We start from the raw sequence: 21,802 nt of genomic DNA on the forward strand, positions 1-21,802 counted from the left end.
TCCACTGATGCAGAATTTCTGCTGTTTGGATACCTTGAACCACCAAGGCCCCAGGTCCTCCTGGTGGCATTTCTTAATGCATCCTTCTCACTTCTGCTGCTAGCTGCCTCACTCCTGACATTTGTCCCAACTCCCAGTTCAAACAAGAGAAATCTGATAGACATAGGTCATCTTTAGTGCCAAGGAAAGCACAAGTCCTGGCAAGTTGATGGATTCAGCACCTAGGTCAGGAGCCCTCTCTCACCCGAGGGTCACATGGTCTAAAACATGTCCCCCTGCTGGTTGTCCCCCTGCTAGGGCTGTGAGCACGGCAGGTACCACTACTGATGTGTCTTGCATATCTACACAAAAATATTATATTAGCCAGTACTCTTTTGACTTCAAGAGGCAGAAGACCAACTCAAATTGGCTAAATCACCCAAAGGACATTTCTCGGGCTCTTGTAAGTCAAGAGTCCAAGGCAGTCAGGTTTGGCTGGATGTAGATGTAAGGGATGTCATCAGAACCTGGCACCTCTCCAGCATTTTCAGCCAGACTTCCCATACATAGTTGGCTCTTAGCAGCTCCTGGATTATATCCTCACATCTATAAGTCCATGGAAAAGAATTTAAAGAGTTGAGAACAATGTCAAGTTATTGTATTAGCTATTATTATTGTTATCACTCCCTACAGTTCCCCTCAAAGGTTGGAGTTACAGTAAACTAATGTGAGTCATTGCCCAGCTCTTAACCCATCAGTAACCTAAGAAATGTGATGGTCTGAGTGGCCAGTTCTGGATCAAGTCGAACTCTAGAGTTAAGAAGTTATCCCGCCCTATCACATAGTCTGAGATTAGGGGAGAACACATGGGTGTTGTCACCAGAAGAAGCAACAGATTCTGGACAGATAAAAACAACAGGCATCTATGGCAATCTGCACCTTTGTCTGCCCAAACAACTGTACTGATCCTTCCTCCCATAAACATACTTGTGAAAATATTCTTGCTTAAAATAATGCAATTATACAATATACTACCATACCCTCTCATACCAACAGAAACAGAAAATAGGGTCTAGATTCTCAATCAGTTGCTGCATCCAGCTCCAGTTCCAGAATCTCTGGGTGGTGTGTGGTCCCTTCAGAGAGCTCAGAAAGAACGGTACTAAGTGAAGCTCTAAGAACCTAGAGAGAGGCCCTAATGGATGATCTCGTTCAAGTGCCACCATCGGCGTTAATAAATTCCTATCAGTTTCCAATTCATCTGGATTATTCCACTCAAGACTCAAGTTTCAGACTGAGAACATAGGATTGGCTAATATGCATCCCACACCCAACACTTGACCAGAGGAGAGCAGGGCAGAGTGCATTTGATGGAAGAGGGAACCTGGTTTCTGTTACTGTAAGAAGGAAGCAATGATGCAGGGCTAACGTGGCAAATCCTTGCTGTATGTACTTCTATGGCTTGATAAAGTGATAGAGACACTGCCAGTGGGTGGCTGGCTGGCTCAGTGGGCTCAGAAGGCAGCTCCAGATATGCAGCTCTTTCTAATGCCTAGGAACCTGTGGGCTCCCGATTCTTACCACGAGACCACTAACAGCTTATTCTGGGGGACCTGGGACACCGTGCTAATTCGGACTTAGGTCTTGGCTCCTCACTGGTCTGATCGTAACATTGTCTGAGGACCAAATGGAGGGCTGCTAATTGCCTACCTGTGTCAGGAGAGGCTAGATTATGTGGCAATAGCAAGTTTAGTGAAAGTATCAGTGGCTTAACTGAACGAAGGTCGATTTCTCACTCTGGCTTTATGGTCACCATAGATTGGCAAGAGAGCTCTGTTTCTCTCAGGAACCCAGGCAACCGGAGGCTCCTTGACACATGCTATTGCAATCAGCACCTTGATGGAAAAGAAGGTGGAGAATCAGGCACCAACTCTTAAAGCTTCCACCAGAAAGTGATACATTTCACTTCTGTTCATATTTCATTGGCCAAAGTAAATCACACACCCACATCTAAGCCCAAGGCGGGGCTTCATTGCACCGGCATGAAAAGAGGAAAGTCAGACACACATTGCACTAATGAGAACCACTACCCAGTTTCTCTCTCTTCTTCCTTCCTAAAAGAGTCACAGTTTTGTCCAGGATGAGAGTGTACCCAGCTAAATGTACCTTTCCAGACTTCCTTGTAACTAGAACTAGCCATGTGACCTTGTTCTGACCAGTGAGATGTAGAAGGGAGCCACTGGGAAAGCAAGCTGTGATGCCTGGAAATGCAGCAGCCATGCTGTGAGCAGAAGGACAGAAGCTACACTATAAGGAAGGCAAAGGAAGAGAATGAGGGAGTCTGGGATCTTGATGAAATCCCTGAGCAGCTGCCTTGTCCAGGGCTGCCAATCTATAGGCTGCTTGTTACAGAAGAACAATAAACCCCTATCTCTTTGACCCACTGAGAATAGGGTCATCTGGTATTTGCATTCCTTACTATTTACCCTCACTGTCTTTGAAGTTTCTGAAAACTTCAGTTTTGTTCAGTTGAAGACTGTACGTACAGTCTTTAACATACAGACGATTCATGGTGCAGGGGAAAGAACACGGGCTTTGGATCACCCAGTGCAGGCTTCAAATCTAGGGTAAACCAATTTCCAGCTATGTGTCCTTGAGTGGATAATGAAGGACATATAATTAAGGCTCTTTGGGCCTTGGTTTCCTCATCTGTAAAATAGGAATAAAAATCCTGTGACACAGACAGCCATTTCCCTTATTCGCCTCCCGCTGTGAGACTGAAAAGGTCAGATGCCCACTTTCTGGGCCCCCTTGAAACCAGCATGGCCGTATGTGGGTCTAGCCAATGGTATATAAGAGTCAATGTGCTAGGAGCTTTCTGATGAAAGGAGAGAAGTGAGTAAGGAGCGTGCTCCCTTCCTTCTTTTCCTGCCTTTGGACTTGGTGCTAGAGGACATCAAGCATGGTGCTACAGCAGCTATCCTGCAACTTTAAGGTGTACGTACCCGCTAAGGTGGGCAGAGGAGAAAGACACAAGGGGCCTGGGTCTTGGATGATAACCTTCAGCTGCCAAACCAAATCTGAAGTCATCTCACTACAGATTTCTTGTTAATCCCATATTCCGCCAAACCTAAAATCCACATGCTTCTTTACATTTAACACCTCTCAAATCAAGTCACATCTCACAGCTGATTGGACAGTAAAGAATTGTTTCATAGGTCGACATCATTTTTTTCCGATGCAAGGAAAGTGGCACAATAGTGGTACATTTTACAATCAACAGCCTCTTAGAGTTACTGAAATATGAAAATAAATCTCTTTATGGTTTAAGTCACATTAAGTCAAGTTTTCTGTAAACTGTGGCCACGAGAACTCCTAACGGGGAAGAATATCTACTATAGAATGTGGTTGTGAAGAATGAATGAATGTATAGTATGTAAGCAAAGTACTTGACGTAGATTATTTTTAAAGGGATGGTATTTTGTCAGGGCCTCAATATCTAGTTATATAAATTATTTGTCCAGCTGTAAACACACACACAACCCCTAAGACAGGTATATGTCTAAAAAATAAGTCCAGGGTAAACACTGAGTTACAAGTCTGGACCACAGAGAACTCAAAGCAGGTGGCAATCTTGTATCATCTGAAACTTTTAATTACAAATGGCAGATACCTACTCAAACTGGCTTAAGTACAAATGTAAGTGACAAGGCCATCCACCCTGGGGCCACAACTCCAAGGTGTGTGAAGGGGGAGAAAGGGTGTAGCCCTCCAAAGGGGAGCCCTGCTCAGCTCATCACTTTGGTCTCACTAGAGTAGTCACAAAGAGTGACTGTAAGAGTACCTTTTGCTGCTTAGGGAATCTCCATGGCAATCATCCATGAGCGTTTATCTCTCTCTCCCATGTCTGCAGGGTGGCCGGGGTCAGCTGGCGTAGGCTGGATCCATTGATTCCAAGCTCCCAGTTGGGTTTGGATCCACTCCACAGATCTCTCATTGGCCTGCAGCCAGCAGCTACCTGGGGCATGCCTTTCTTACTGCAATGGCAGAAGCTCAAGAAGACAATTTCCAGTCTTGCATCATCTCTGCTAACATTCTGTTGGACCAAGCAAGTCATGTGGCCAAGCTCAAAGTCCAGCAGTAGGGAAGTATGCTTCCCCACCATGTTGCAAGGATGGGGAAGTATAACATTAGTACCAGGAAGAGAGGACTTAGGACCACCAATGTAATCTGCCGCAGCAGGTGAACAAAGAAGGGCCTTCCCCACAGGCTCAGCACTTGTAATTGATTTGTTTGTCAGAGTGAAAGCTCAGCTCTAAGCACTGAAGCTGAACAAATTGGCCTTGTCCATGATTACATGATCTATTAAGGAGGGTATGAGAGAGCCCTGAACTCCCGATGGAGATCACACCTGGAATGGAGCCACATCCGACAGAGATTCTCCCTCTTCTGTCCACCACCCTCAACAGTCCGGATCTAGTCCTGACAGGGCCCAGCCCGAGGAATCATGGTCTCCGACAGCTTGAATTAGAGTTAAGTCTTCCTGTCTCCCACAGCTCAGGCTGGCCTCAAGCAAGCCCCTGCTCTCTGATAGGGTGATGTGGTCAGCATCTTCTCTCCTCCGGCACCTTCCCTACACAGTCTGCTGAGGTCAGAGGACAAGGAGAGAGGAAGAGAGGAAGCATGGAAAGTTCTTTCTTGATGGTCCCATAAGATGGCTTTATGCTCTCTGGATCTGGAAGAGATTAAATGCTGTCACGGGCACTTTCAAAAGTCTCTTACAGACCCTCCCTTCCGACCGCCACTCCCCACGCCATCATCTGCACCCCCGGCTCCTGGACTGTAGTTCTCTGATCCTAGTCAATGAATCAGAAGCCACCTGCTCCCTCCTCAACCCCTAGAAAGTTCACCTCCTCCTCCTTTCTGCTGCACTCCAACTGGTTCTGGGCAGGCCTGGGGTCAGGGTCAGAGACAATGGCACAGTGGCTCTTTTGACCACGTGGCCCACGCCTGGTCCTCCTGTCCTGACAAGCCCCCGGGAGCGGGCTGGTGGCAACTGCCCTTTCAGTCAGGTCCATTCTCCCACAAGTGGCTCATCTGGCCCCGAAGATCAACAAGTCTTTGACCCCCCCCATTAGAGAGAATGCAGTTGCTCCCCAATACAGCAGCACCGTGCCTATCCCTCTGCCTCTACCACCTCAAGCCCAAAACTACAACTCCCTGTGTGCATCAGCCTCCAGCCAGGCTCTTCTCTGATCACATGAGATTGCCTGTGAGATTTAAAGGCCCTCAGGAAGAGCCTCTGGCCCAACACTGTCGGGAAAATTGGCATTCCGTCCCACTGGCCCTGGTCAGTCCCTGTGTCTGTGTGTCCCTGGACCCATCACTGCGGCAGGAGAGGGAACTTCAGAGGAATCCCAAAATCCCAAACTCCAGCAGACAAAAATCAGGCTCTCAGAGAGGTCCTGTTCAGCTTCACCAAGGTCTCTGGGCTTGAGAGAAGTACGGCTACACCCCCTGTCGCCCATGGTGGGGGGGTCCCCATTTCAGCTCCAACCCTGGCCAAAGTCCTCTCCCTCCTCCACTCACTCAGCCTTGTCTTCTCCCCGTGGGCCAGCTGTGAGGCTGGTTTACAACCACCCTTGACAATCTGCATCTCTGCCTAGCACCTCTCCTTGGAGCTGGATGGCTAACTTCTTAGTGTCTTTGCCAAAACATCAGTGTAACACCTTGGTACATTAAAACAAAATTTTACCAAAAAAAGTATTTCCCAGCAGCTATCCTCACGTGTCTCACTGGCTAGAGCACTGGCACTGTGAAGAAGGGTAGTCAAGTCAGAGTCTAGCAGAGGGGGCTGAGAGCACTGTGCATGGCCCAGACGGTCCAGATTCATCCCTGGGCCCCAGTGCACTGCAGTCCCGACAAAGTCTGGGTTCTGCTGTTAGCAACAAAGCTGGAGGGGGTGCGGGTGAGCACCGGGGGTTGAGGGGTAAATTAGCTGCTGCTGGCCACACTAGCCCTGACTCATAAGACCCGCCCCTGAGTGGCCCACGATCCTTGGGATCGCTGCGGGGCCAGAGATGACAATTCAGAAATGACAAGCCTTGCCTCCATCCCTGGCTTCTGCACTGTCTGAGGGGCTGGTCAGGAGACCCAGAGCTAGAACAAGTGATGTCAAGACAGGCCAGTCACTTTCTAGCTCGGTGGCCTCAGGCAACTCGTCACATCCGTCTGTGTCCCTCACTTTCCACCTGAGTGAGACAGGAATGAGCCTCACAGAGCCATTGCCTGCCTCAGCTAACAATTAATTAGGACTCCTAATTGCAAGTGACAGAAATTACCTCATACTGGCTTAAGAAAAACAATTTTTTTTATTTAATTTATTGAACCATCCCGGGAGAGATGGCTGCCGGCCCGGCAGGGCCAGGGGTCAGACAGCATCCTGAGGCTCCCGCTCTGTACTCCAGTACTGGCTTTGCCTCACACACCCTCCTCCACACAAGTGCTCCCCACCGCCCCAGAGGTAGCTCCTTCTGCTCCACCAGGCCTGAGGAAAAGGGCATGTCTACACAAATTGATTCCGTAAAAATTCCGGGGCTGAACCCATCACTGTGGCCAGGAAGTGGAGCACAGAGAGTGATGGACTTCCATCAGCTACCATGTGAGCAAGGAGGGGAGAGAGTAGTTCCCAAGAAATAAAAGGCAGGCTATTGTTGCTAGTAGAGAGAAAGGCTGCCAAGCAGGGGCAGGAAGAAGAGAAAACCAGGCAGGGCAGCAGAGAAAACTCCTGGAGGCAGGCGTGCGCCGTGGGCTCTGGGCTCCATCCTAGGACTCTGAGTGGTTGTCCACAGGACCTATTCGGAGCCAGTATGGTGGAGTGGGGAACAAGCAGGGAGCTTCTGACCGGATGAGGAAAGATACTTCCTCCGAGCTCCTCAAAAGTAGGAAAGTAAGGCCAACCTAGCAGAACCAGAGAAAATGTAGGATACTGCCCCATCTCACAGAGAGGGACGTGGGCTGACCAGGGTGGAATTTACATAACAGTGAGAAACAGTCTTCCACATGTTTCTTGGTGTGGCCTTTATCCTGCTCTGGTCTCTCTGTTCCTAGGTGACGAGAGATGACACTTCCTCAGACGGGCTGATTCTTAAGGTTAATTGAAAGTGGCCTTTCTCATGAATCATCCGTTGCACTGAATTATTAATCACCTGCAGGCATTTGCAGGCCTTTAAACACTTGGACTTCCTGCAACCCTCCTTGGAAATGCTTTTGCCAATTGAAATATGACTTCCTTTTGGCCATGGAAAAGAGAAACCCTGTCTGCCCCTGTTTCCAGATTTCCCAGCTCCCAGAGATCCAAGATCTGAAAACAGGAAGCTGGACCAGGGCTGCAGCTCGACCTGGAGGCCCTTGTTATATGAGCAGGCTCTAGGTCAGTCGGGCTCAGGGCCCCTCTGAGACCGTGGACAGAGGGGCTCCAGGCGCTGGGTCTAGCTCCACCACTTACTGGGTGGTCCGTGGAACTTATTCGATTCTGTTTCCTCATCTGAAGGAGTGGTCCCAACTCTGCAGGGCTAATACAACATAGGGTTCAACAGGTCATGTACACTGAGCCTGCATCATGATGCCCAAAACATAAGGAGCAGCAAGAAAGGTGAACTCCCCCCTGACACCTGCTCTCATCTTCCAGTGGAGGAAAAAAGACTCAAAACTCAATGGGCTGGCTGCATGTGTAAGGTGGTCGCAGGCTAAGCTAGCAATGTGAGTGTGAGACCCAGCAGCCAGTCTATAGGGCAAGGCCAAGAGCTCCTGGTGGGCCCCAAAGTGTGGGCCCATGATGTGTGTAATGCATGGATGACATTGGCAGAAACCAGGGGGCAGCTGATCCTCAGGGTGCAAGCCTTTCATCCACCATTCAGCACAGCCTCAGCCCCTGAGGCAGATATTGGGATGCTGAGCTGAATAAGGCATGGCTCCCTGCCTTCATGAAGTCCTGGTCTCCTGGGGAGAGTGAGGTGGGGTGATAGTCATAGGCACTGAGCGCTGCAGAGGGATGGTGGTGGGGGGCATCCGGGGGGGGGTGAGAATGGGGAGGGGAGCCTAGAAGACATAGCAGGGGAGGAGGTATCGGGTTGAATCTGAAGATTCAGAGAGGAAGTTGATGCAGTGCTCCAGGTTAAAGATAGCAGAGACCTGGGAGAAGTTTTTGGTGGTGATGGAGTTGGACAGAGGAAAAAGAGCCGGCAGAAGCAGGCCATGCTTGGATGTGGGTGGTGAGAAAAGAAGACCAGGAAAGGAGCCAGGAGGCCTTGCAAGGCATGGGGCTGGAGGAGGATGGGCAGCTCTGGACCTGACACTTCCAGACTGGCCACAAGGCATTCCCTTTTCCAGAAGCACCCACCCACGGAGCTTCAGGCCAATCGTGGAGATGGCTGGGTGTGGATGGGTGCCATGCCCTGTCGGGGGCATTCGGGCCAGGCAGGGCTGCTAGGGAGGGGGTCATGGCAGCTAAAATGTTACCACACAAGGACTACATGGACCTCGCTTACTGCTTGGTCCGCTTGGGACCCACTGAGAGCTTTAAGCAGCGGGAGGAAGGAGAATGTAAACCATCCCTCCCAGAGGGCTGCAGGACACTGTGGCTCCAATGATGTCTGTGTCCTAATGTTTGGGACCTGGGACTGGGTTACCTTGCATGGCAAATGGGACCTTGCAGAAGTGATTAAGATAAAGATCTTGAGATGGGGTGATTACCCAGGATTATCTGGGCAGGCCCCACCTAATCACAGAGGTCCTTATAAGAGGGAGGCAGAAAAGTTGATGAAAATGACAAGGATTGGGGCGCCTGGGTGGCTCAGTCAGTTGGGCGTCCAGCTCTTGATTTCAGCTCAGGTCATGATCTCAGGGTTGTGAGATGGAGCCCTGCGTCAGGTTCTGTGCTCAGCGAGGAGTCTGTTTAAGATTCTTTTTCTCCCTCTGCCTCTCCCCATGCTCGCGCTCTCTCCCTCTCTAAAAATAAAGAAAGAATAAAAAATAAAGAATATGACAAAGATTCAGAGAGATTAGAAAATGCCGCTGCTGGCTTTGAAGATGAAGGAAGGGGCCACTTATAGGCAGCTTCTAGGAGCTGGAAAAAGATGGGAAATGGATTTTCTCCCAGCTTCCAGAAGGAAGGCAGCCCTGCAGACCCATTTCAGTCTTCTGACTTCAGACTGCAAGACGCTACATTGTTTTTAACTAATAGGAAACTGACATTCAACTCAGACCTGAGGGGAAAGATGAGGAGGCTTTGAGGGAGAGGCAGACCCCATACCCTGAGATATCACCAGCATCACCAGCCCAGCAGAAGCAAAGGTCAGAGTCCCAGGTTCTCCAGACACTCCAGCCAATAGGGTGTGAGGGAGGGGAATGCTGGTAGAGGAAATTCCCTGTCTCCTCCAGGCTCCTAGCAGGCTTCGGGGGTGGAGTGGAGAGAGAGGCCCTACTGGGTAGAGATGCAAGGACCCCCTTCTCACCTGACCACGAAAAGAAAGTAGCCACACTTCCTCCCGCCCCTGCGAAATGAGGGGGACCCCAGTTCACCACCCATCCCGCCTCGGGTCAACCAGGGCTCGGGCAGGACGGAGCTGCACACACTGACAGCGTGGTGAGCTCCCTATCTTGTCTATTCAGCCTCTTCTGGACCGTGATAAGCGCAGGTGCCAGGCAGGAGCGGGGCCCATACTCGCTCTTTGGATGCGACCTACAAGGCTGTAATACAAGACCGACCCTCCCTCTCCGCACACATATTCCTTTCGGTCCCCCACTACAGACGCCGCCTCAAGGTCTCAGATGCTCCCACCAGAGCGCCCCGCAGGGACGCTGGGCTCTGCCCCAAGAGGGGGCGCATCCTCCAATGGGGCGCACGCCGGGTGAGAGCGGGCACAGAAACTGGAGAGCCCTTACTCGAGCCTCCCATCAAGGCCGCGTCCACTGGTCTCGACTGCACTACCCCTACGGTCTGATCATCATCACTACAATAATAGGGGCTGCGGGTGTCGAGGGGACCCAGACGACGCCATCCTGGTCACATAATCACCACTGTGGTGGCTGGCACGCGCTGTGCACCCCCAGCCCCTCACCTTCAGGCCAAGTCACCGATCTAAGCTGCGTCCATTACATACTTTCACCCAGAGGGAGTACTCTTACTAACCCAACTGAGGACAGAGAGTCCAGAGTGATGAAGGAAATTGCCCCAAGTGGGGAGCCGGCGTCGGAACCCAGGCGGGCCAGCTGCAGAAGCCGGGCTCTCCGTCGCCTCATTATCTTGTGTGTTTCGATGGCGGACGTGTGAACTTCAGCGCCGCACCGCGCAACCCCGCGGCCGGACAGGCGGCGCGGGGACCCGGGACCCCGCGCGGAGAGTCCGCCCTGGGAGCCGGGCAGGCCCCCGGAGCCCGGGTGGGTGCTGGGCCAGGGGCGTCGGGGATCGGGGGGCGCGCAGCCGCAGCCTGCGGGGGGCCGCGGAAGGTGGAGGCGCACTCCTAGACCAGAAGGTGGCTTTGCCCAGGCGGCCGGGCGTGAAGGGCCGGGTGCTGAACCCTCCATCAGACGCGGCGGCGAAGGCGTTAGCCCTGGCCTCTCGGAGCCGGGGGCCTTCGCACCCCGCACCCACCCCACCCGAGCCGCGGGGAGCCCCGGGCACCCCGTGCGGCTCGGCCCGGAGCCCTGCAGTTTCCGGGCGCCCACCCGCGGCTCCCCTCTGGGGCAGCGAGCAGGGCCTGGCCGGGGCGGAGCTGCGGCGTCCGGGGGCTGGCTGCCTGCCCCCTGCGGTCTTCTGCCAGGGCCCGGGCGCGACGAGGGACCGCCCCCGCGCCCTCCCGACGGCCCCCGCCGGGCCTTAAAAGCCTGCCCCGCGGCGGCTGGAGGCGCGGAGACCTGGGCGCCCCAGCCCCGACAGCCCGCCCGAGGAGTCCCATGGCCGGTAAGTGCCCCCGCCCCACCCTCGCCACCAGTGCGGCGCCCGGGCCCCTCGGCCCCCAGTGGCCGCCCCCTGCCTCGCCCCGCCTGCCCCGCTGGGGCGCAGTCCGCACCCTGCATGTGGCTCCTAGCGCGGGGCGGAGTGAAGGGGAGAGTGAGACCCTCTCCTCTCAGAGGGTTGCGGGTCAGGAAGGATGGGGACCCCGCCTTCTCACCAGTCCCCTCGGTCCAGACCCCAGAGCCCGGGGAAGCCCCTTGTCCTCACGTGACCCGAAAGAGGCACCTTCTTCGCCCAACGAGGGCAGGCAGCCGGCGCCTGGGAACGACCGTGCCAGGGTTCCCAGGGGGCGCTGAACGCGAGTGGATCCGGCCAGGCCCCCGCAAATGACGGGGTGCAGGCAGCGAAGGGTCCTTGTGTCTCTGTTTCTCACATGGCCCTCTCCTCATCCACACTCCCTTCTGTAGTCTTCAACTGACTCCCCTACATGGGTTCATCTTAATAGAGGGTTGAGGAAGGGATTGGGTTTTAGAGAAGGTTACAGAATTCAAACATGAGTCCAGCCTCTCAGCAGGTTCCAAGACCCCAGAGGATAGGGCTAGGAATGCAAACCAGGGCATCATCCCTTCCTGGGCTTTCCTTAAGTACATGATGCCCCCACACTCAGGCTTACTCTCAGCCTGAACAGGAACCCAGGGAAGATAAAGGTTCTGGGAAGAGCAGATTGAATGTCTAATCAGGAGCACAAGAAAATGGTTCATGGCTGCTTTCCAAAGAAACAGGAAGCCTGCTTCTGTGTCACTCCAGGGATCCAACCCAGGGGGTGGGGTTGCTGCCCAAAATCGGCCCCCCAGCAGGCCAGTGATGTGAGGGGGAGTGGCTTTCCCCAGGCATCACAGTCCTGGTGGTCTCTGCCCCCCAGAGCAGGTGGCCCTGGTCATTGGGGGCCTCGCTGGGGGGCTGCTGCCACTCCTGCTGCTCATCTGGGTGAGCTGCTGTCTCTGGAAGAAGCTTCGTGCCACGTTCACCTATGAGGAGCTGCCGGGGAGCACCGCTGCCTCCGGCATTCAGTGGGGCAAGCTCTACCCACCACATGCCGGGACCCATCCAAGCAGGTGAGGCAGGATGTGGGGCCAAGCAAGCTCCTGGCCTTGCTTAGGGCCCTCCCTGTAGAATTTCCCTTGGAGTAGGGTGCGAAAGGGAGGTCTGTTTATGGAGCGCCTCCTCTGTGCTACAAAGAAACCCCAGAATCATCACTACGAGCTATGGGGCAGGCATGATGAGGCTCATTTTCCAGATAAGGAAAGACATCCGTGACAGGTCCAAGGAGCAGGACTAGTAAGTGCCAGAACAAGCATCAGAGTCCAGGCAGAGTGACTCCAGAAGCAGGGCTCCTTCAGCAAGTCTCCGCTGGCTGCAGACAGACAGAGGTGTTGGCTTTGCGGGGGGGGGGGGGGGGGGGGGCCCAGAAAATGATGCTCTTGCCTCCTCCTGGCTCCTACTGGCTTTTCTTCCTGCAGCCTCTGGCACTCAACCCCTATGGGCTGAGCGCACTGAGGCCGCATCGTTCACTTGCCACCAACACATGTGTCATCTCCCCACCTCGGAACAGGCCCACAGGTGTGCCATTCGTGGTGCCCCCTTCCCTCCAAGACCGAGACTGGGTACCCCTACACCGTGGAGAGTGGGCTCAGGTCCCACGGGACCCCTGCCTCGCCCCGGAGCCCATGCCCCACACCTCCAGCGGCAGCTTTGGTGAGTGCTCCTGCCAGAGCCCGCCTGGGCTCAGGCTCTGTTCAGGCCAGGGCGGGCCCATTTGCTTTCATGGGCCTGGCTCTGGAAAACAGCCTGGACCAGCAGCCCCCCAGTGAGGCCCCCAATTACCAGGTCCACTTGTTCTAGGGGCAGAGACCACCATGGCTGTGATGCCTAGGGAAAGCCCACACCACTGGCCTCCTGAAGGCAGAATTTGGGCAGTAACCCCACCCCCTAGGTTGGACCCCAGGAGTGAACAGAAGCAAGAGTGTTGCTGGCTGGGCTCTGCTGGTTCTCAGCGGTAAAGCCATTTCCCTTGGGATCCCAGTGCTCCGGGCAGAGTCTTCTGGTTTCCCTTGGAAAGAGTTGCCCAGTGACCACTCCTTCAAGGTACTTGGGTTTACCGAATGCCTGCTGCACCCCCAGCTTGTGCCAGATACGGCCTCAGGTGCCGTTGTGGAGTTAGACCTCACCATGCCTCTGTGGGGGAAGAGATCTTCACCCCATTTTATACATTCATAAACGGAGGCTCAGAAAGTTAACAGTGCCCTGCTCAAGGGCACAGAGGCAGTGAGCAACAGATCTGGGATTGGAACCCAGAACGCTCAGTGGGTTCTGTTCTAGGTTGATAGGTTGGCTGATCCAGAGGGCAGAATGGTAGGAGCTGGGCACACAGCTTTCTGCCCACCTCTTTGCTCTAAAGACCTCCCAAGATACCTTCCCAGGAACCACCCAATGATCAGCTAGTCCCAGGCATATACCCTTCTAATTTGAAGAGGAAGAAAAGAGGCAGCACTTTATCACTGAGACATCCTCTGGACCCCATAGACAGGAGCCAGGCCAGGTGCTGGGCACCCCCCCAAGCAGGCCCTGACCTAGGGGCTGGGGTTAAATGAATACTGGGCACTCTGCTGGGAGCCTCAGAGCGGAGCAGACCTGGCTATGTCATACCTTAGTGTTGGCAGGCTTCCTGGAGGAGTTGCCCTAGAGAGAGGGGCTGTGCTCAGTCTGGAGAAGGGCATGGGGAAGATGCAGTCAGGAGAGGTCAGTGAACTGCTTGCTGGAGGCTCAGTCAAGAAGAGATGGGTAGGGGGCAAGGGTGCTGAAGCCCAGAGCTTGCCGTCCCCCACGTCCCTCCCCTGTGTTGTAGGAAATACAGGCATGATGGGGACCATCAACCCAGAGCTATACAAGTTCCTGGAGGGCAAGAGTGAGACTGACTTCCCCGAGGGCTGCCTGGGGCGGCTGTGGTTCTCCGTGGAATACCAGCAGGAAGCTGAGCGGCTGCTGGTGGGCTTGGTCAAGGCGCAAAGGCTGCAAGCCCCCTCGGAGACCTGCAACCCCCTGGTGAAGCTCCATCTGCTGCCCGACGAGCGGCGCTTCCTCCAGTCCAAGACCAAACGCAAAACCTCCAACCCACAGTTTGACGAGCACTTCATCTTCCAGGTACGACCTCTGGAGCAGACAGGGTCTGGCCTCCAGGGAAAGAACAGATATTGTGCAGGTAAAGCCCCAGCCTCCTGTGACGGCCAGGACCCTGCAGCCCCCCAAGGCCCCTAGTGCCACCAGCTCTGCTTTACCTGTCTGCCAGGTCAGGGTCTGCAAGAGCCCGGAGCCCTGATGGTGCAGGTAGGGGCGAGACCAGGGAGGTGAGGGTGTAGAGAGCTGGGCTTCCTCTGTCAGGGAGAGAAAGAGAAAACACATTCTTAGAACACCTACTGAATGCCAGGCTCTGGCCCATGGGGCTCTGGAGAAGCAGTCCAAAGCCCTGGAGCACCAGGGGGTTTCTGGCAAGGTGATCCCTGGAGCCAGGGCAGGAACTCGCCTAGCCTGTCGGAGGCCAGCGCAGGACCCAAGAGCAATGGTGCCACAGGTGGTGCCTTGGCTGCCCCGAGGACAGGCAGGCTCAGGGTCTGGAGGTACAGAGCCTGTCAGGGCACTGAGCCAAGCCCACAGGGGCCTAGGAGCCTGAGCAGGTGACTGGGGGCCCTTACGGGGAAACCAGCCATCAAGAGCTGCCCCGAGGCCCTGGACAAACATTTCCAAGAGCCGGGCAGCCGGCTGACTGGCCAGGTAAGGAGAGACCACTCAGCATCCGGGAAGAGTGTGATTGCTGAGGCCAGAGCCCTAATTCTTTGCCTTCTTCTGGGCCCGAGAGCTGGAGCTGAAAAGAGAGCTGGCATGGGGCCCAGCTCCCGGCACTTTTGCTGAGGGTCAAGGCTGTGGGAATTCACAGGTGACCTTGCTTTTCTCAGGACATGAAGATCCAAGGCATGTAGCCGTGCTGCCCAGCGTGGCTGCACGTCATGCTCACAAACTTATTTCTGTGTACTCATCACTTCCCTGCCCTGTCCCCACCCCAACTTGATCCTAGCCTCTCTGAGCTTTATGGGCGAAGGGGAAGGAGATGAGAAAGAGAAGAGAATCTAGGATGCCTGGGTTTGAGGGCTGCAGGTCCCTGGCTGAGCCACCTCTCACCAAAAGCTCCTGTGTCCAGAACAGCGTGCCACACCCTCCCATCCCCTGTCTTGACGCCAGACCCCAGCCCAGACCCTCATCTCTCCCAGGTGTCCAGCAAGAGCATCACACAGAGGGTACTCAGGTTCTCCGTGTACCACGTGGACAGGCAGAGGAAGCACCAGCTCCTGGGCCAGGTGTTCTTCCCCCTGAGAAATGAGACTCTGGCAGGTGACTGCCCGTGCGTCGTCTGGAGAGACCTGGAGGCCGAGAGCAGGGAGGTAAAGGTCAAGGTCACCCGGCATATACCGCTGTGTGTCAGACTACCGTGGGCAGCCAGTAGTGTGGCGCAGCGCCTGCTGGCCGGCATCAGCCCAAGCAAGTGTGACTCGGGGTCAGGGGCCTGGGCTGCAGCTGCACGGGACTGGGGGCAGGGTAGAGCTGCTCCTGGCCAAGGAAGGACCGCCTGAGGTTCTTTTGCCCTGGAGACCAGATTACCTGGAGCAACTTGATTCCTATCCAGACCAGACACCTGTGAAAGGTGACACCCCAAATGGACCAGCCAAGGAAAATACTTACCCTCTCTTCTCCTGACCCTCCCCACCCCAAGAGGACCCAGGCAGCTTGGAATAGGCTTTGGAATCCCCTAGACTGGGTTTGAACCCTCAGCTCTGACCCTCACTACTATGTGATCTTCAGCAAGGCCCTTCGACTGTCCAGACCTCAGTTTACCCATCTGTAAAATGCCGGTGGGCTGAAAGGAGAAACCGTGGGTGTGTCACCCCGTACCAGTGCCCGACTGCTGGGAGGAGGGAGGAAGGCTGTTGGGAAGGTCCCATGGCTCCTCCAGCACCTGCTGAGTGACAAGGGTGCTTTCCCCCGGGCCTCTCCAGCCTCCCTCCGAGTTTGGAGACCTGCAGTTCTGTCTCAGCTACAATGACTGCCTGTGTCGCCTGACCGTGGTTGTACTGCGAGCCAAGGGCCTCCGGCTCCAGGAGGACCCGAGTTTCGTCAGTAAGTTTTCCTTCTCAGGGCAGGCCCTGTCCTGTGAGCCTGGGGCCTGGGGCTGGAGTCTGACCCTTCCCTCTGGCCCTCCAGTTTCTGCCTGCATATGGCCCACCACGGAGTGCTCACTATCCCCTGTGACGTGGGAAGCCACTTCCTTCTACTGAACCCAAGACTGAATCCCCTTGGCCTCCACCAAGACCCCTAAGATGCCTGAGACCAAGTCTGCCCCTCCCAGGGCAGTGTCTCGGCTCCTTGAACGGTGCTGTCCTTCTGCCTACACCTCTGTCCTTCCATGAAGGGGTCCAGTTCCTCCAGGGCTAGGCCCCTTGCCCCACCACCCCCAGGGAGGGCTCCCTGTACATGAGGCAGGACGCTCGGCTGGAAGAAGACGCATCCCAGGCCGGCAGGGAGCATGGTGCCCTGCTTCCTCTGGCCTCCCAGAACGCAGCAGGTGGAGGAGTGGAGCCGAAACGTCCTGCCCTTATGTGCACCACCCCCCCCCCCCCCCCCCCCCCCGCCGCAAGGTGGTAGCTATCTGCCGCCTCTGCGTCTCCACATCTGGGTCACTGGAAGCAAGTTGTCATTCAACCTTCTACTGTGGATCCAAAACCCATGTGAGCCCCACCCCAAAAAAACTTGGTCCTCTGAAGGAGAAGGGGTTTGAGGTGCCGCAGGGAGCCCGAGCACTCAGCAGGCAGGGCCCCTCCCCACCAATGGGAGGGATGGGCGTGTGGTGTGGTGCCAGGCTCTGGGAAACAAGGGCCAGCCGAGCCGTGGATGCACTCAGGAGACACAGAGGAAGGAAGAGGAAGGGAGGGAGCCAAGTGTTTCCTTGGGCGGCGTAAGCCCACACACTAATCAACCCTGTTTCCTCTTGCAATGCCCTCTGGCCGCAGCAGCTGGGAGAAATGGGGTCCTGGCGCCCAGGGTGGGCGTGTGCCCTCCCAGCCAGACCTCCCATGGGCCAGAGGCTGGACTCTGCCTGCCCCTCCCAGCCCACGGTCCGCACTGCCCCTTAGGTGTGTTTGTCAAAGTGTCTCTGATGAACCACAACAAGTTTGTCAAGTGCAAGAAGACTTCAGCTGTGCTGGGCTCCGCCAACCCTGTGTACAGCGAGACTTTCAGCTTCAGGGCCAACCCCGCGGAGCTGGACACGGCCAGCCTCAGCCTGACAGTGGTGCAGAGCGCCAGAGGGGAGAGTAAGGCCGCCCCCCAACCCCCGGGCTGTGGGGGAAATGGGCAAAGGAGGAGCATTCAGGTAGTATGGACCCACAGAGAGAGGTTTCTGTTCTCTGCCTAGGGAAACTAGAACTCCTCTGAGTTCAGGCTGAGATACCTGCCCAAGGACACAGAGCTTGCTAGCAGGAGAGCCGGGATTCACGCCCCGCTTTGTTCCAGTTTGACTTTCCGTGGCACCGTACGGAGAGGTTAAAGGGTGGCTTCTGCCACCCACTCCTGGAGCAAGCCACCAGAGAGTTTGGGAGGCGGCCTGGCTGCCGGCCACGAGCCAAGTGACCTGATGCTGAGGGATGTTGTGTGCCCTACCTTGCCTCATACCTTCCAGACAAAATTTTAGGGTCCTGGGTGAGGTTCAGGGCGGGTGACAGGACACCCTGTGTCCACTCGCAGCATCTGGGGGAGCAGAGCCATCGGGCTAGCTGGCCTCAAGGACCAGAGCTTCCGGCCCTTCTCCACCATGGCACTTGGTGGGAGAAAATTGTTGAATATTCCCTCTGAACATACAGTGGGCTGATGGAAGAGGGCTTCTTTCTGGAGGGGCCCCTTTTTCCCTCAGCTCTTTGACGTGAGGTTGGCTTAAGAGTGGATGACCCCAAAGGGCTGGCTCTCCACCTGGGCACCCTCTCCCCCTATCTCCAATTCCAGAGCAAAGCCAGGATCCCTTTGGGGGCTGTCAGCTCGAGCTTAAAGAGGGAGGGGGCTGGCTCCGTCCTTTGAGAGGAGGAGTAAGAGAGAGAAAGGGAAGGCCCTGGGGGTGTTGCCGAGCTGAGGTGGTTTCTGTGCTCCAGAGAATGATGGTGTTTTTCCCTCCCCCACAGACAGCCACCAGCTGGGCCGGGTTGTGGTGGGCCCCTACATGTACACCAGAGGCAGACAGCTGGAGCACTGGAACGAGATGCTCAGCAAGCCCAAGGAGCTGGTGAAGCGCTGGCATGCACTCTGTCCAACCCCTGAGCCCTGACTCGGCTGGGACCTCCGATCTGCCTCCAGAGTTTGCCCTCTCCCCTGGCAGCCACAGGCCTGGACACTCCGGCCAGCATCCCACTGGGCTGCCAGGCCAGCCTGAGCCAGGGCAGCGTGCATGCTGATGTGCAGGAGAGAAGAGGGGACGGGACGAGAGAGCCCCAGCCAGGTCAGCAGCATGACTGGCTGCCACCTGCCAGCCTCCGAGACCCTCCCGACTCACTCCATCCTCCTCCACCTGTGGGGCTGCCCGGGCTGCAAATCCCAACCCCTGGTCAGCACAGTCTCCGGCTGGACTGGAATCTCAGGCTTCAGTGATAGCATAGCTGTGTGTGCTGAGCAGAGACCCGGGCTCCACCATCCCAGAAAGCTGACGGCAGGTCGGCGCTGGACCCGCACCACGTCTCAGCTGTGGTTTCCCTAACTTTCACCTGGCAGAGAAAACAAACTGCTCTGGGGGCATCATGGGGGACCAGGGGGGCCCAAAGCACTGATTCTAGCCAGTCCACAATAAATAGCACAGACTGAAAATTGGGTTGGGGTTGGGCATGTTGGTATGGAACAGCCCCCAGACGCCTGGCAGCACAGCGTGCCCATGGCTCAGGAGAGAAAGCTCTCCCAGATCGACACCCGCCGGCTTCAGGAGCTGGGAGAGAACACTGGGAGCAGTCCACCCAGGTACTAAGGGGTGGACAGGTTCTCGGCTTCCGCTCCCTGTGCTAGGTGGGGAGGCCCTCACCTGTGTTGGGTCCCTCCCAGGGCTATGTCACATCCTGCCCATGGCCCATCCTCCCCAGAGCCCAAGCCTCATGCCCCTGGTTTTACTGGTGTTCTACTGGGCTCTGTGGTCTCCCTGGTTGACAGTGTTCAGCTCTTGGGACTCACTTTGGGCAGGAAATGGTGAGAGCATGCAGCCAAAGCGCAGCCCACAGGGCCGAGAGCTTTTCCTGTAAACCTAGTGATTTCCTTAGGGTGACTGTGTTGTGGCAGGTGTCCGTGTAAAGTTCATTAAGTTGAGAGTTCCCACAAATCACAGTCATCACCTCCCCGTGACACTGTAATGAGCCTTCATTGTGCTTGTCACTGTAACTTAACAGGCAGTTTGTATTTTCACCCAAATGCTTTTGAACTTGCAGGGTCAATACTTTGTGACTGTATACCTGGAACAAACTTCAAACCAGTCTCTTTTCTTATGCAGTGAAGCAACTTCAGCAAAACAAAGTAGTGATCATTATACTAGGTCTGTGCCTCTTTGACTTCACTTCTGATCTCTGTCGATGCGCAAAGCCAAGCTTTACCTGGCAGTGGTCCGTACAGACAGAATATCTTGTGTTTGCTTTTTCTCACTTATTTCACACACACATTCCAACAAAGCCCGCGTTCCGGTCATTTATAAGAGCATCATAGCACACACATCCTCTGTACGTTGGTCTAGCAGGCTACTAAACTGGAACTGTTTCCATGTCACCTGGGTCCCCGAGACAAGAGATGCCAACCACCCCCACATTTCAAGGTGACGTTCATGCCTATCCGTGGCCTTTCCAGGGCCACTTGGAAAGGTTGGTAAGTGTCCCCTTTGCAGGACAGAGTGCACTGATGTGTCTGACTCACAGCTGAAAAATCTCAGTGGCAAGAGACTGACAGGCTCTCTGCTCTGATGGAGAGGAAGAAGGGGTTGCTGTATTGGGCTGAAATGTCTACAGACACGGTCAGAGCAAAAAATACACAAGTGTTTCCAATGGACCAGAGAGAGCTGGCCTGAGTTGTCCCAATCCTGTCCACCAGGTGATCCCTGCATTTCCACTCTGCATTTCCACAAAGCATTTTAGAATCAGTTTATCAATTACCACACCAAAAAAGTGCTGGAGTTTGACCAGATTTTCATTGAGTATACAGACCAGTTTGGGAGCCATTTTATATCCCTACAATATTGAATCTTCAATCCATTAACATAGTATATCCCTCCGTTTCCTTTGGTCAATCTCTCTTTACCTCCAATTTTTAATGGTATTGATATCAATCATCTAAATTCCACATATACCTTACACCTAGCAAGACATTACTATTATTACTGTGTTCAGTCAGTATTCATTTATATTCACCCACAGAGTTGTTCTTTCTTTTGTTTTTCATTCTTTCTTGCATTTCTGGGATTCTACCTGAGATCATGTTCCTCCTACTTGAACTCTTTTTAGTATTTCTTTTAGTGCAGATCTGCTCACAGCGCATTTTCCTAGTTTTTGAATAGAAATGTCTATTTCAAATTCATTTTTAAAGGATTTTTTTGTGGAAATAGAATTCTGGGTTGACATTTTCTGTCTGAAGTTTAAAAATGGTGTTCATTGTCTTTTTACTTCCATCATTTCTGTTGACGAGTGAGTTATCAAATGCTATTGTTTCTCCTTGGAAAGTAATGCATCTCCCTCTCCTTCCCACCCTTAGCTGCTTTTAATATTTTCTCTTAATCTTTGGTTATCAGCAATTTGAGTATGGTATACCTTAGGCAATTTTCCTTTTTTTTTAGTTTTTTTTTAAGATTTTATTTATTTATTTTGACAGAGAGAGAGAGAGGGAACACAAGCAGGGGGAGTGGGAGAGGGAGAAGCAGACTCCCTGCTGAGCAGGGAGCCCGACGCGGGGCTCGATTCCAGGACCCCGGGATCATGACCTGAGCCGAAGGCAGACGCTTAACGACTGAGCGACCCAGGCGCCCAGGCAATTTTCCTTTTATTTATCCACCCTGGGAGTAATAAAGCTTCATCAGTTTTGGAAAATTCTCAGCCCGTATTTCTTCAGATATGATTTCTGCCCCTTCTTCCTCTCCTCTTCGTCTGAGACTCCAGTCACACACCCCTTAGATCTTCAGCCAGCTCCCGCAGGACTCCTGCTCACTGTGCTGCATTTTCCACTCCCCTTACACCTGTGTTTCAGCTTAGTTTTTATACTGCCCTCTTACATTTTACTAAATCTTTCTTCTGCTAAGTCTAATTGTGGTTAACCTACATGCTAAGTCCTTAATTTCAGTTACTGCATTTTTCAGTTCTAAATTTCCATTTGATGCTTTGTGATCAATTCCAGTTCTCTGATGAAAGTCTCTGTTTTGTCAATCACACCAATATCTGTGTCATCAGTGGGTCAGTTTTATTGTGTATGTTTCCCCCCTTTGGTCCCGTCACTTGGAGTGTTTGACAATATATTGTCTAATGCTGACCATTATGATAAATTATAGTAGCTCCAGGAGATGGTATTCCTCCAGAGAGGGTTTACTATATCCTCTGGTTGACAGAATGGGGAGAGATCACCTTTATCCAGTCTGGTAATGAACTAACTGGAGTCTGGGTTGCAGGGTTTTTGTTGTTGTTGTTTTTAAAGAGAGGGCACAAGTGGGGGGAGGGCAGAGGGAGAGGGAGAGGCAGGCTCCACTCTCAGCGTGGAGCCCGACTC

At 54.1% G+C, this 21,802-nt stretch overlaps 1 protein-coding gene across 1 annotated transcript; it reads left to right on the top strand.

Moving 5' to 3' along the window:
• Nucleotides 1-10,870: 10,870 nt before the first annotated feature.
• SYT15 (synaptotagmin 15) lies at nucleotides 10,871-21,111 on the top strand. The gene is made up of 8 exons (XM_025880486.2): nucleotides 10,871-10,942; nucleotides 11,859-12,051; nucleotides 12,549-12,691; nucleotides 13,842-14,137; nucleotides 15,259-15,429; nucleotides 16,042-16,162; nucleotides 17,176-17,355; nucleotides 18,214-21,111. Exons 1-8 carry the CDS (start codon nucleotides 10,936-10,938, stop codon nucleotides 18,354-18,356), a joined length of 1,254 nt encoding a protein of 417 aa, XP_025736271.2. The 5' UTR covers nucleotides 10,871-10,935; the 3' UTR covers nucleotides 18,357-21,111.
• Nucleotides 21,112-21,802: the final 691 nt, after the last annotated feature.

This window comes from Callorhinus ursinus, unplaced genomic scaffold, assembly GCF_003265705.2.
Source record: "Callorhinus ursinus isolate GAN/ISIS: 27379988/994484 unplaced genomic scaffold, GSC_fseal_2.0 scaffold31, whole genome shotgun sequence".
NCBI classification, from domain to species: Eukaryota; Metazoa; Chordata; class Mammalia; order Carnivora; family Otariidae; genus Callorhinus; species Callorhinus ursinus.

What these genes read in the sequence shown, in the direction of transcription:
- SYT15 (XM_025880486.2), top strand. An exon ending in ACGAGCACTTCATCTTCCAG is followed by an intron (nt 14,138 to 15,258) that starts GTACGACCTCTG and finishes CATCTCTCCCAG; the next exon opens with GTGTCCAGCAAGAGCATCAC. An exon ending in GCAGAGCGCCAGAGGGGAGA is followed by an intron (nt 17,356 to 18,213) that starts GTAAGGCCGCCC and finishes CCTCCCCCACAG; the next exon opens with ACAGCCACCAGCTGGGCCGG.